This window comes from Eubalaena glacialis, chromosome 6 (genome assembly GCF_028564815.1).
Source record: "Eubalaena glacialis isolate mEubGla1 chromosome 6, mEubGla1.1.hap2.+ XY, whole genome shotgun sequence".
NCBI classification, from domain to species: Eukaryota; Metazoa; Chordata; class Mammalia; order Artiodactyla; family Balaenidae; genus Eubalaena; species Eubalaena glacialis.
In genome coordinates, this window is record NC_083721.1 from 126,031,472 (window position 1) to 126,046,309 (window position 14,838).

At 36.4% G+C, this 14,838-nt stretch overlaps 1 protein-coding gene across 2 annotated transcripts in view; it reads right to left on the bottom strand.

Annotated features, from left to right (window-relative positions):
• Positions 1-14,838, bottom strand: part of PLS1 (plastin 1) — a 99,130-nt gene that overhangs the window by 23,022 nt on the left and 61,270 nt on the right. For both annotated transcript variants that reach the window (XM_061194586.1, XM_061194587.1), the window contains 6 exons: positions 13,981-14,113; positions 12,439-12,517; positions 4,304-4,469; positions 4,080-4,222; positions 3,096-3,191; positions 236-428 (listed from right to left, as the gene is read on the bottom strand). In XM_061194586.1, coding sequence (XP_061050569.1) covers positions 236-428; positions 3,096-3,191; positions 4,080-4,222; positions 4,304-4,469; positions 12,439-12,517; positions 13,981-14,113 — 810 coding nt within the window. The remainder of the gene's footprint in view (positions 1-235; positions 429-3,095; positions 3,192-4,079; positions 4,223-4,303; positions 4,470-12,438; positions 12,518-13,980; positions 14,114-14,838) is intronic.

The window sequence follows — 14,838 nt, forward strand, 5'->3', positions numbered from 1 at the left end:
GTATGATAGTTTCCACTAAACTCTTACGGAGAAGTGACAGACATGTAAAATCTACCTCAGCATTCTCTTTTAACCAAAATGAAAAACGACTTTAAGTTGAATTTTTTAATGGATGCACACGCCTACACACAGTGAACTTCATCTCCCACCACAATCCCCTACCTCTGACAGTGAAGTAGGACAATACCACAAAAAGATACACACAGTGAATCAATTAAAGACAGAAAGCGCATACCTTCCAATAAATTCATATCGATGTCATTATCAGGCTTCTGTAGGCTTGGGTATGTGTTAAACAGGTTAGCTACAAAAGCTAAATTAAGTTTAGGATTGCCTGAAACCACATCTGCAGGAGTAACAAACTGTCTGCAGCCCAGTTTATCTGCTTCCCGAAGCATGAATTCAGCACGCTTCAAGTCATTTCCCTCCTAAACAATGAAATAAAACAAAAATGTTCAAGATTAAACTTTTTACTGGTGTAATTTTTAATTCATATACATATTTATAAGCAACTACTTTTTTGGAAATATATCAAATAATGGCTCAAAATAGGGTCAGAATGTGCAGGAATTCCAAATTAACTTCCCCATTTCTTTTAAATCGGTAAGAACAAGTCTCTGAGTTTTCTTGCTGGGATCAGAGGAATATTTCACCCTCATTGCTGAAGTACTCAACAAAACTCTCAAACATTATATCAGTAAGCTTCTACTGGCTGAATTATAGGTAACTTGCTCAAGGCCATATACTAGAATGCTTTCTGGCTAAGAGGCTTAGCTATCTCACACTTTCTACTCTGGTATTTCCAGTAGACTCTTTTCTCAATGAAAAACAAGTTGGGATACATATAAAAAATATTACAATCAGTAGGAACAGCACTTTTCACAATTGCAAAACCCTGGAAACAAACCAAATGCTTATCAACAGGAGAGCAGATGAAAACTGTGAAACTGTCTTATATTCACACAATGACATATAACAATATGAGTGACTCATTAATATAATATGTTCAAAATAAGTATAGACATTTAAGTACCTGATAACTTTATATGAAGTTAAAAAGTAGAATAAATTTTGTAGAAAACAAACTTATGGTTACCAGGGGATAAGTAGGGGAGGGATAAATTGGGAGATTGGGATTGACATATACACACTACTATATATAAAATAGATAAGTAATAAGGACCTACTGTGTAGCACAAGGAACTCTACTCAATACTCTGTAATGGCCTATATGGGAAAAGAATCTAAAAAAAGAGTAGATATATGTATATGTATAACTGATTCACTTTGCGGTACACCTGAAACTAACACAACATTGTAAATCAACTATACCCCAATAAAAAAATTTTTTAATTAAAATAAATTTAATTTTGTAAGAAATACATTTAGTTGAAAGAAAACGATAGCAAAAGAAAGGCAAAATACGATGAACATAAGATTCAAGATGGTGATTATCACATTAAGGGGAGGCAGAGAGATGGCATAGGGAAGAACTACACAGCTAAATGTAAACTGATGTCAAAGTCTTAGTTTTCTTGTTGGATTGAGTGTTTGTATGAGCTTGTTACAATTTCAATACAAACAAACAACTACCAAACAAAAATAAATAAAAAGAGGGACATGCCTGGACCCATGATGAGAGTATATCATGACCAAGGATTATGACTTATCTAATTCTGTGCACCAGAGTTGTAAATAAAATGTAACTGAAATCAGAGAAAGCAATAGGTTCAATGCTATTAAACAGCAATAAAAAGCTCCTCAGGTAGACATGAACAAATCACAATATGTGGACCTTACTTAGATCTTAATTCAGATAAATTATAAAAAGAAAACCTGACATTTATGAGGCAACAGGAAATGTCAACACTGACTAGTTATTTTGATATTACAGATTATTATTAATTTTTTAGTTATGTAAGGTATTATGGTTATATTTTTAAACGGTCTTTATCTTTTAGAAGTACATATTGATGAAATGATATCATGTCTAGGATTTGCTTCAAAATAATATGGAAGAGGAAGCAAATAGGTAGGTGATAAATGAAGAAACAAGACTAACCATGAGTTGATAGTTGTTGAACTTGGGGGATGAACACATGGTAGTTCAGTATATTAAGTCCGTTCACTTTTGAATAGGTTTGAAACTTTCTGTAAGTTTTTTTAACTTCCTAATTTTTGTATTCAAGCTAAGTTGTAAATGTTGCAATACTGATTTTTTAGATTTTATAATAATGTAAAATATAATTAGTGATGACTCAAGTTGCCTTTAAAACTAAATATTCTGGATATTACACTTTAAGTACTTAATAGATTTTCATACAAACTATAATCTGACCAGATTTTAAGGTTTCGATAGAACCATCCCTGGTATTTACAACTTATGCTAAAAGAATGGGCTTCCTATAAAATGTGTTAGATGGGTCAGGATTTGTATCAGTTCTTCCTACACCATAAATACTAGGAATTGCCATTTTTTATTTTGTGTATTGTCAAATATAAGTTGGAAGAACTGATAATCAATTGCTTAGAAATCTAATAACAGCTTGTTGCTCCCTTTCCTTGTGCACAGCCGCAAAAGCACCCTGGTGAGTTCCAGTGACGTTGCACCAGGGAAATGTGGGTGTAGGGTTGATTCCACACACACTCAAGGTCAGAATTCTGCAATTCCCCTCCCTTACTCATGACAGCCAGATGGCTTAGCATGGAAATTTGGAGCCTAGGGCATGAAAAATAACTTCTGAAAAGCAAAGAGCCAAGGTTTAATGAAGGGCTGAGGACGCCACCAGGGAATATTGCCTGAAGCGAACTGTACTCTAAATATGACTGTACTCGCTAGTCAAATTCGTAGAGATGCAAAGTAGCATAGTGGTTACCAGGAGCTTGGGAGAGAGGGGAATGGGGAGTTATTGTTTAATGGATGCAGACTTCACTATGTGATGAGGAAAAAATTTTAGAGAGGGATACTGGTGATGGTTGCACTTACTGCAAATGTAATTAACGCCACTGAGCTGTACACTTAAAATGGTTAAAATGGTTATGCTATGCATATTTTATCAAAATTTTTTTAAATTTTAATTAAAAACTATACTCACATTAAATCCTGAAAAGTCAATGGCAATGGCAGGTCCATCATCCCGGTCACCTTTAGGTGCAATCTGATTAAGCAGATGAAAATAGGCTCTTGAATCCTTTAAGGAAAGAAACAAAACAGAATTTTTCAAATGAATCAAATCATCATTGGATTTAGGGGGAAAAGTACTCAAATTGAAGCAACTGTCCTCATCTCCAAGAATGGAATAATAACTTAGTAACCTTTACTTATTACTTACAGGATCCTGAATGCACTATGCTGTTTCACACTTGAGAGCTTCTAGCAACACTGTTTCCTAAACCTGGAATGCCCTTCCTCACCTCTTTCATTTGTTTACACTCCTAAGGCTCAGCATCAGTTAAGATTAGGGTCAAGTTTCCTTGACAAGTCTCTTCCAGTGGGGAGGAAAGTGTTTCAAGCTACTTCCATTCAGAGACACACCTGAAGACCTTTTGTCTACTGATTCCCTATGCCCTCTGATACTTTGGTTTCCTCTTAGCTAGTTGTTGAGAAAGTAGAAGTATTAAACTGGTCAAGCCCACAAGGGCCTCTAGTCTAGCAAACAGATGCAATTCTCAGTCGAAATTAACAGACATTCTCATTATAATCTAGTCTATCTGTGGCATACAAAAGGGAAACGATGCTTTAATCTGCTAATGCTAGCATCTCTTTCCTCTCACAACCAGTTGTATTTCTTTTTAAAAGCCAATAAACCAGTTTTTTTTTAGCAAAAGATTTTGTGATTATAAGTGGGGGATCCACCTCACACAGAGAAATGCAAAATTTTCATTTTCTACGCTGTGTGCTTGTGAATTAAACTTCAATTCAAATTTAAGTCTGTGATTGAAGTTCTTTTTTGTCTTTGTTTAAAAAATCACAGCCATAACACATACACACATACAAATTAAGTCTGAACTCCTTTTGTTTTTGGCATGCATTCTACATTCTTTTTGTACGTCACAGATTTGAACATTAAAATATGAACCTTAATGTCCTGGCTGAAGTTGCTGATGGTACGCCATCCTGCATTGGTCAGATGGTAGTTCACCCAACGCAGCAGTAATTCCTCTGGAGAAAGCTTCATCAACTCTTCTAGATCCTCACCTTCGTTTAGCAATGCAATCAGGGCTGGGAGGAAAACAATGAAATATAAATTCTTCCCATAGTAAGTATATATCAATGAAAAGTAAATATTTTTGATGACCTTACCTTCATTCCTGGAAATCTCAATATCAGCAAAAAGACCAACTTTGATGATCTGCCAGAGAAGTCCCAAGACCAAGTGAGGTTTTCCTTCTTTGAGATCCTGTGCACCAATGTTGACCACTGTACAACCAATGGCTGAGGCAGAATTCAGGGCTAGGTTTAAATTTTCCTGAATCGCCACAAAGAAAAATACACGTGAGAAAGTACTTTCTAAACTCTTATCAACAAGTTGTGAGGGTAAATAAGACACAATGGATGGTGAAACTTCCCATTTTTTAACATAAGTAGTACTTATATCACCTCTATATGCCAATGACTTTCAAAGCCGTATCTCCAGGCCACACTTCCTCCCAGCACTACACCTGTATACATATTTGGTTATGTCTACCTGGATGTTTCACAAGTATCTCAAACTCAACATGTCCATAATTGAAGCAATTTTCTGGCCATGCTTCCCTAGACTTCCTCTAATCCTATCAAAACTGGCTTTTCCTTTATTTCCTGTCTTGGTTGATAGGACCAACCTTCATTCTTGCTTCTTTCTTCCTAAGTCAGAAACCTGAGCAGAGGGCTTCCCTGGTGGCGCAGTGGTTGAGAATCTGCCTGCTAATGCAGGGGACACGGGTTCGAGCCCTGGTCTGGGAAGATCCCACGTGCCGCGGAGCAACTAGGCCCGTGAGCCACAACTACTGAGCCTGCGCGTCTGGAGCCTGTGCCCCGCAACAAGAGAGGCCGCGATAGTGAGAGGCCCGCGCACCGCGATGAAGAGTGGCCCCTGCTTGCCACAACTAGAGAAAGACCTCGCACAGAAACGAAGACTCAACACAGCCAAAAATAAATAAATTAATTAATTAATTAAAAAAAAAAAAAAAAGAAAAGAAACCTGAGCAGAATCCTTGTTCTTCTTGCCTCTAACATCCTGTGACCAATTTCTGTCAATTCCACCTTCTAAATACCTCTGGAAACTGTCAGTGCCTTTCTTCAAGTTTCTTAATTCCTTCCTAACACCCATGCTCAGACTTACTCTCTAAAACCCACCTTCCATAGTACCCTGCTGTTGGTAACCTTATTAAAATATGGACCCGATGGCATTCCCTAGCTTTAAAACCCTACAAATGTTCCCCATCATTCCCACTATCTCCTCTCACTCACTCTGTTCCAGCTCTATAGGGCCTTTGAACTTGCTGTTCCCTCTGCCTGGAACACACTTTCCTCAAATATCCACAATTCCTTTATACTGCTCAAATGCACCTAATGGCTTTCTCCAATTGTCCTACACAAAATAGCAAGCATCACCACAGCCTTTGCCGGCACTCATTATTCTCTATTTTACTCTGTATCATTCTCCGACATGTTATATAGTTATATGTTTATTTTTATATCACCCCCAATTAGAGTATGAGCTCTAATTATGATGAGAGAAAGAACTCCTACAACTCAACAACAATAAAACAACCTGATTAAAATATGGGCAGACGACATGAACAGACATTTCTCCAAAGAAGATATCAGATGGACAGTAAGCACGTGAAAAGAAGATCAACATGACTGATCATTAGGGAAATGTCAACCAGACCACAACGAGGTACCACTTCACACCCATCAGGATGTCTATTATTAAAAAAATAAATAAATAAATAAAATAACAAGTGTTGGAGAGGATGTAGATAAATTGGAACCCTGTGCATTGCTAGTGGGAATGTAAAATGGTGCAGTTTCTATGGAAAACAGTATGGCTATTCTTCAAAAAATTAAACACAGAAGTACCATATAGTTTAGCAAATCCACTTCTGGATATTTACTCAAAAAAAAAAAGCAAGCTAGGACTCAAACAGATATTTGCATACCCATGTGTGTAGCAGCATTATTCACAAAAGCCAAAAGGTGGAAACAACCCAAGTGTCCAGCCACAGATAAACAGATAAGTAAAATATGGTATAGGCATACAACAGAATATTACTCAGCTTTAGAAAGGAAGGGAATTCTGCACAGGCTGCAACATGGATGAATCCTGAAGACATTATGCTAAGTGAAATAAGCTGGTCATAAAAAAGAACTATTGTATGATTCCATTATATGAGGTACCCAGAGTAGCCAAATTCATAGAGACAGAAAGTGGAATGGTGATAGCCAGGGGATGGGGGAGTGGACAATGGGGAGCTTTTTTTTTTTTTTTTTAATTTATTTATTTATTTATTTATTTATGGCTGCATTGGGTCTTCGTTACTGCACGTGGGCTTTCTTTAGTTGAGGCGAGCGGGGGCTACTCTTCTTTGTGGTGCATGGGCTTCTCATTGCGGTGGCCTCTCTTGTTGCGGAGCACAGACTCTAGGCGCATGGGCTTCAGTAGTTGTGGCACACAGGCTCAGTAGTTGTGGCTCGCGGGCTTCAGTAGTTGTGGCTCACAGGCTCCAGAGCGCAGGCTCAGTAGTTGTGGCGCATGGGCTTAGTTGCTCTGCAGCATGTGGGATCTTCCCGGACCAGGGCTTGAACCCGTGTCCCCTGCATTGGCAGGCGGATTCTTAACCATTGTGCCACTAGGGAAGCCCCAGGGAGCTATTATTTAATGGATATAAAGTTTCAGTTTGGGAGGATGAGAAGAGTTTTGGAGAAGAATGGTATTGATGAATCCATAGCAATGTGAATGTATTTAATGCCACAGAACTGTACACTTAAAAATGGTTAAAATGGTCAATTTTATGTTATGTGTATTTTACAACAATGGAAAGAAAAGGAAAAATGGCCCAGAGCCACCTTGAAGGTGCTCTCTATGGCCAAATCTGGGACAAGTTAAGCACCAAAATAATCAAGCACAGTAATGAATTAAGCCACTGGAAAAAGTAGGAATTCCTGAGTCCTATCAATGACAGAGAGAGAGAAGAGAGGTCTCTGGGTTACAGAAGAATGCCAAATAATAAAAGACTGGTAAATGTGGAGGAAGTGCTGGAGTTGGAAAAAACCCATAATTTTGCAACCATCATGGTAAAGACCAGGTTAGGAAAGAATCATCAGTCTAGGGAATCTAAAATCTAGGGGAAAATTCTGTTATGGAGCAGGATATCTGCATAGCCTTCAAGTGTTTCCTCATGGACTGCTTATTAGTTGCAAGGGAGAAAAAGAAAAGGAAACAGTAATTATACAGTGGAGAAACTGGGTAACATCTTAACCTGATGATAAAAACTAACATCAACTATAAGTGACATACAGATATCTTGTGCCTCTCAATATACAAATTTATAAACTTGATAACTATACTGTGGTAATATAAGAGAAAATCCTTGTTCTGAGTAAATATATGCTAAGGAATTCACTGGTAAAGAGTGATGAGGTATGTAACTTATCCTCAAGTGGTCCAGGAAAAAATGTTGTGTACACATGCATACACGAGGGAGAGAGCACAAATATTAAAGTGGAATAAACCACTAACAACAGGTGAACCCAGGTAAAGGATGTATGAGTGTTTTTGTACAGTTTTTAGTTTTGCAACTTTCTCTATGCTTGAAATTATTTTCAAATAAACCTAAAAAAAGGGTAACTCAAAGTTTTTTTATCCAAACATGCCATAATTTTAATCTAAAAGCTTAATTGAGGGCAATATTTATTTAATAATATTAATTAATTTTTGCTTTAGTTGTCATCTATCAATGCTCTACCAGTGATCAGAAACACAAATGTACAGAAAAAGAACCACCAAACAACAAAAAAAACAGTTTGGGACAACACAAGGCAGCAAATTGGAAAAGACACTCAATTAGAAAAATTTACAGTTACCTTGGCTTTTAACTTTTTTTTTTTTTTAATTCCCTCCTCAAATTTCTTTCCTAAGTAACAAATGCATACTATGTACCGATGACATTTTTCCGATCACCTTTTCACCTTTTGGAAAGGCACGGTGGCCTGTTTGCTACTAGGCCTTATTTTTGTGGCCATTTAATGGTGATAAATAATCAATACAGTCAGACTTTCAAGTCACCAAAGATAAGAGGAGGTAACTTTAAGAGCTAGGGGATTTGTTGTTAATTGTGTTTGATTTGCTTTGGGGAAAAGGTAGAGATTGTCTTTTCCTCTTTTATTTCTACAGTCCATGTTTGGGTGGGGCCCCTGCTCCCACAGTTTGTTTACATTTTTATGTTTACTAGCCAGAAGTTACACAAAGGTTTACAAAGCGGAATGATTATTTCAATGGCTTCCTCTTGCAGTATGCTGAAGCAATTTATCTTGCTGGGCTCCAAGTAAATGGTTGTATCTCTTGGGGTTTAGTCAAGGGTAATTGAAGTAAGCATTTGGAATTAAATTATTTTTGTAGTGGTATTAAGCAATATTCATTTAAATGCAGTTCTCCCAAAAGAAGGCAGAACCAGAGAATCCTTCAATACATTTACAACCTAAATAAACATGATAAATGTGAAAATATTTTCAGTAAATTTCAAGTATTTTCTAGATATTCAGAAGATTTTTTATACCTTCAGATATGTTTAATTACCTTAAATCAAATCAATATAACTTTCAAGAGACAGCCTCTGCCAATTTACGCTAGACCAGTAATATTTTTCTCTCTTCATTTCCAAGAGCATAAAGAATGTTTGCTCTGGTTGTGATTCCCCAGAATGCATTAGCTGGGGAAAGAACTGGACTGAAAATTATTCCAGTAATACTGTTAATCTTGCAATGACCCATTACCTTGACAGCATGGTACTGTGGCCAAAAGAGATATGTAATTTCACCAAATTGACTGTAATAACTAGTGAGAACCAAAACCTTCCACTGCTTTTCTCAGCCTGGACAATGACAAGGAAACCACACCTTAATGTGACTTTGCACTTACTCCTCTGTCTTCACTGGCATGGCTTTATTCTTCCAGGAGAAGAAGGCAAAATATTTGATTGTTCATTGCAGCCACTACTTGCAAGACCTATCAACTCCTCAGTGGAGAGCATCAATGGACAGTTAATCCTCTAAAAGATCCTTTGACACCCTCACCTTGAAATCCTCCCCTTGCAATTTCCACCAGTTCTGACTGTTGCATCAGTTGCATCATCATCCTTACCCAGTCATCAGTCTCCTCTCTTCCCCTCTCCCACAGTGAAAGACCCACCTTAAACCGCAATTCCAAATCAACAATTCTAACCTCAGCTTGAAGACACTGCCACGGGTTTGCAGGTGGTGTTTTCCCTTACTGCTGTAAGCAGTAAAACTCAGCTTTGTCTTATCAACAGGTTATGTTGGTGATATATGGAGAACCAGCTTTTGATGTTAATTTTATTCAAAAATGTTGGCTTTACAAGTATAGCAAATGACTCATGAGTAATTGGCTAAAAATGGATTGAAAATAAGGAGCTAAAATGTGCTTCCTCAAATAAATGGTAGTTTCTAATTGGTAAATACATTATTGCCCTACTGGAAATGAGGGAATGGGATGACCACTATTGTCTAGAGCCAATTCTAAAGAATAAGAAGTAACAGGAGAACCCCATACAGAGGTTGCTCTCCAAGTCCTAACATGGACAACTGCCCTGAGTGCTCAACCTTCCTTCCTGAAGACCTGTTTTGGTGGGGATAGGCGAGAACAATGGGGAACCTTCAACAATGGAGACATAAGAGAGGTGTTGTTCCTCCTTGTGTTTCAGTGTCCTAATCTGTAAAATAGGATATCTTACCTTACAGAGATATTAACAAAACAATCAAGCAAACATTGCAGTTTATCTTGGAGAAGCCATCCATTCTCTCCCATCTTTTTTGTGCATCAGTGAATTGCCTGTGTCTAAGATAGAGTCCACTTTACCAGGCAGAAAAATTTACACGGCTGTGTTAGATGGTTTCTCATGTCCCTTCTATTTTGATTAACTATCCAACTCTTTACTAACAGTCTCAAATAGGGATTGCAAGTTTTCTTTCTTTTAATTCATACCACTTTGCAAATTTTCATTTCCAATAAAGCTTCAATTCCAGATGAGTCCACTTCTGTTAATGATTTTTTTTAGAGGGCTGTGCTAAACACTTATCGGGTAAGGACAAAGGCATTCTTTGTTATTCAGATTTCATCCTTGTTTTACATACCATCACTTTCACTGCATTTGTAACGTCCAAATGAGATTTATGTTTTCCCTACTTAAAGTGTAATTGAAATTAAGGTCATACATGTGTGTGTACATTTGTAAACATATGTAAGTGTAAAGTATACACATACACACCTTGTATATATGTGAGTATATCAATTGCAATGGATTTTTTACATTTATAAGGAACAGATTCAATCTCCTATACCTACTCTTGTGTTAGTTTCCTGACTTTTAGGTCCCTAAATCATTGCCATCTGTTTGACTCTTACTCATATAATTATTTTTCTTTCAATAATGACAAACAATCAAAAGAATGCAGCTCAGTAACACACTGGGTAGAAAGAGAGATGACAAAGTATCCAAGGTCATAAATGAGTCCTGCTCTTAGCTACTTGATCTCTTTCCCTTGCTTTCATAGTTACTGTATGTCATTTTCATCCTTTTGTATTTCTCTTCTTTCATACATCATGATACTTTACCAACCTATCATCATGAGGTGAAAAACTATATTATCACAATCTTTTACAAATGAATTAGGCTTCTTTGAGATAAAGTTTCATGGGAAACGGGTAGCTGTCTAGCAGATCTATTCCCAGAGCTCTAAAATTACTGAATAAACAAAACAGATTTAATAACCACAGTAACACTTTGCCCCTTCCCAGAGGGCTATCTTTTCTCATTCTACATTAGTACACTTTTTCAAGCATCTTAGAGACCTCAACTATTACCCCTACTCATATTGGAAGAATGCTATCTCTAAAAATAGAAATATAAAAGACTTAGCCCCTCAAGACCCATCCTATAGTATTGCAAAAATAGTTACAGAACATTTTTCTTCATTTTCTCCGATGCACTGCATATAAGTATTAAAAGTAAAACCGTACAATTAATTTATACAATAGTAAGAAATGTTGCATTTCAGATTCAGGGCCATAAAAAATTGTGTGACACATGTATTCTAAAAATAAGATGTATATTTTCAACAATGATAGATATTAGAGGAAACGTCCTGACACAAGATATGAAGGAAAATAAACTTCTGGCAATTGCAATCAGAAAGGGGCTTCTTCAAGAACGGTAGTTTCTGCTAGGAATATGTAACATTATTGGAAAATGGGGGTCAAGAAAGCCATGTTAGTCAACAGCCAATTCTGTACTACTCAAGGATAATGGGAAATGGGAGGACCCCTTGGATAGTCTGAGACTAACCACATACCAGTACTCTTAGGTCATAGCTTCCTTATAGAAGAGCCTTAACAACCTTAGCAAAATCAAGAATTATACCTGCCAATAGAAATAAAGGAAACAGCCTAGCAGTAGCTCACTAATAGCTACAGCTATGACTAGCACATTTACTTAGTTGCTTATTACTACCACCACGTGAGAGTGGCAGTATAGCTTGGTGATTAAAAGGATGGGCTCTGGAGCTAGACTACTGGGACCAGATCCTGGGTCGGCCACTGTGCAACCTCTCAGTGCCTCGGTTTCCTCATCTGTAAAATCATAGTATCCACCTTATTTTAAGGCTGCTGGGAGGAGTCAAAGGGATAATTCATGTGGTGTGTTTAGAACAGTGACTGGTACCTAGTATGTACTTAGTAGATACTGATATTCCCCTATTGATCTAGAGATTTTGAGGGAAAAGTGTGGTGACTATAAATTCCTGGACTTTAACAAGATCTGAATGGAGAAGCTGACTACAGAAAAAGCTAGTACAGAAAGAATAGCTAAAATTTTGTGAAATGGTAAAACATGTGGTAAAACTATGGAGTATTCTTATCTCAATCAACCAACAAAAACACTGGCATCAAGCGAATATTCATTAATAAAAATAACTCAGTAACTACAATAGTTGAGTAACATAATCTGAATACTACTTTAAGTTTCATCCAACGTACTTTGAATCTTAATTTCTTCATTAAAAAAATGCAGCTGAATTTTTACTTAGTAAAAACCTAGTTTTTAATAGGAAACCAAAATTATGTTAAATCAAAGGATTTGCCTGGGCCTAAAGATCCATTAATAAGGGATCCATGATCCTTACAGTAACATGATTACTAGCAAAGGACAAATACTTACAGAAATAGTAAAAGGGGTGAGCTTCTTATTAATGGCTCTTTCATCAATTGTATCTGGTTCAGATAAGTTGATCATTTTACTAAAGAGAAAATGGGAATAATTTAGTTTAAGACTCCCAGAAATGTTTTCAGTTTATTTTTGCAAGTAGACAATAAAGTTAAATTTTGAAAAGTAACCATCCATTTCTTTGAAATATTATACTATAATTCATGTCAGGGACTTAATTTGAAAAATCTAAGAAATATTCCCTAACCTAAAACACATTCATCATTCACTGCAATTGTAATCTTAGCATTTCCTTCTAACTGTTTTCAAACACTCTTGCATTTTCTTTATGTGAATCTTGCCTTTATTTCCTTTAATGATCATCAACATTCAGCAGCCTGAAATGTTGAACAAAAAAATCCTCAAGAAGGCAAATTTCATAAAGTGGTATCAACAGTGTTAAAATTACTGTTGTTGCAGAAAGATGAAGAGCCAGAGACTTGGTCTGAAATTTCAGTAATTCAAACATTTTAAAAGAAACTAATATAAATTTTATCTCTGTATTTTAGAATACATTTTGTATTTTAAGATAAAGGTAAGAAAATACCCATTCAATTCATAATAGGAATCTCCTCTGAAGGTCAGAGGAAGAGATCAGACTTGTAGGTAGAATTCAAGGTATATTGTATACGTAATGTCCTCAAAACTAATATCCTGTACTCATGGATAGTTTTTTATTTTTAAGTAAAAAACACAGAAAAAAGACTGAGGAAATGTGCCAGAATATCAATAATAGCTATTTATGGGCGCTAAGAATATTTGTGGTGGTTATTTTCTTCTTTGAAAGTCTGTTATTTTAATAAACTTAAAAAATAAAAGACATCTGCTTTGTTCAAAGAAGTATGCTGGGACTTTAGTACACACAAAAAGGACAAAGACATGCCCTTAGAGAGTTTACAATCTAGTGAGCAGAAACAGATTGCAAAGAGCCATGGATGTGACAAGATTGAATTAAAAGGTTAATCTAATTTAAGCACAAATGAGATATATAGTTCTATTATATTTCCTCACGTTCCTGTCCCAGTCAATGATCAACAGTCCCACACTGAGAAGTGAAGAAAGAAACCATGGGGAATTCCCTGGCAGTCCGGTGGTTAGGACTCTACGCTTTCACCGCCAGCAGGACCAGGTTCAATCCCTGGTCGGGGAACTAAGATCCTGAAAGCTGCGTGGCACAGCCAAAAAAAAAAAAAAAAGAAAGAAACCCTGTGAACATTACTAAATGCATCAGAGGAGTAACTCAAAAGTTTCCTGGCATCGTTAAGGAAGCAGATGAAAAAGATACCAAAGAAGAGACTGCATTTGAAAGAAAATGTTGGAAAATATAAAGTACTTGATTTTCTATATAATATATATAGAATACAAAAATTTCAAGACTAATGTAGCTACTTGTTAACTAATTTCAAAAGACAATGGATTCACTGAATTGTAGTTTTCACTGAATGCTCGTCAGTGGACAGTAAGAACATAGCTCCCTTAACGCAATGCTCAACTCACCAAAGAAGGATGCCATCGGCAAGTGATTTGAAAAGACTGCCGTCATTGGGATTCATAGGTATGAGATGCTTACAGTCAGCGTCATTCTCCAGGGCTTTGTTTATCCAGTTAACAAAAGCCACTTTTTCTTCCTCTGAAAACAGAAAATCTTAGTTGGCATACCTCATTTCACAAAATTAATTGCACTGCAAAAACATAATTTTGAATTTCTGTTCAAAAATAATAAATGCCAATTTTAAAAACCCTACTGAAACAATAAAGGGTTTAAGAGGGTGTAGGTTTAAAGAAAAAGGGGGATTCATTCCACTTTTTTCATCTGATGTATCAGGGAAGAGTAAGTCATATAGCTTAAATGAGCACAATAAATATTCGGTTTGATTCTAAAATCTTTCCAAATATATATTGCTTCTGAGTGCTAATGGATCAGGAACCAAACATCAGTGGTCAGATTACACACACACACACACACACACACACACACACACATACACATATATGCCAGGGGGGAAAATACAAGAAACAAATAACCACAGCAATAAATTCCACCTGCCCCCCAAAAAACTTTTATAGAGTTGTGATTTGGAACTTACAACAGAAATACTAGTTTTAATCAAGAGTTATTTGAATGAATAAAATAGCTCCGTTTCTGTAGAATTTCTATTATAAGAAAACTGACACATCTAGATACCAGTCCTACTCTCAGCCATCTTCATCCTCAACTTCTCAACCCATGGCTTCCAGCATAAAAACAGTGATCTTTAGGCAGAAAAAATTGTTGGGCTATGCAGTGGGGAAAATAGGAAGGAACTTAAAGGAAAAATGGTCTACTGCCTTATTATTATTCTGTAAATATAAAAA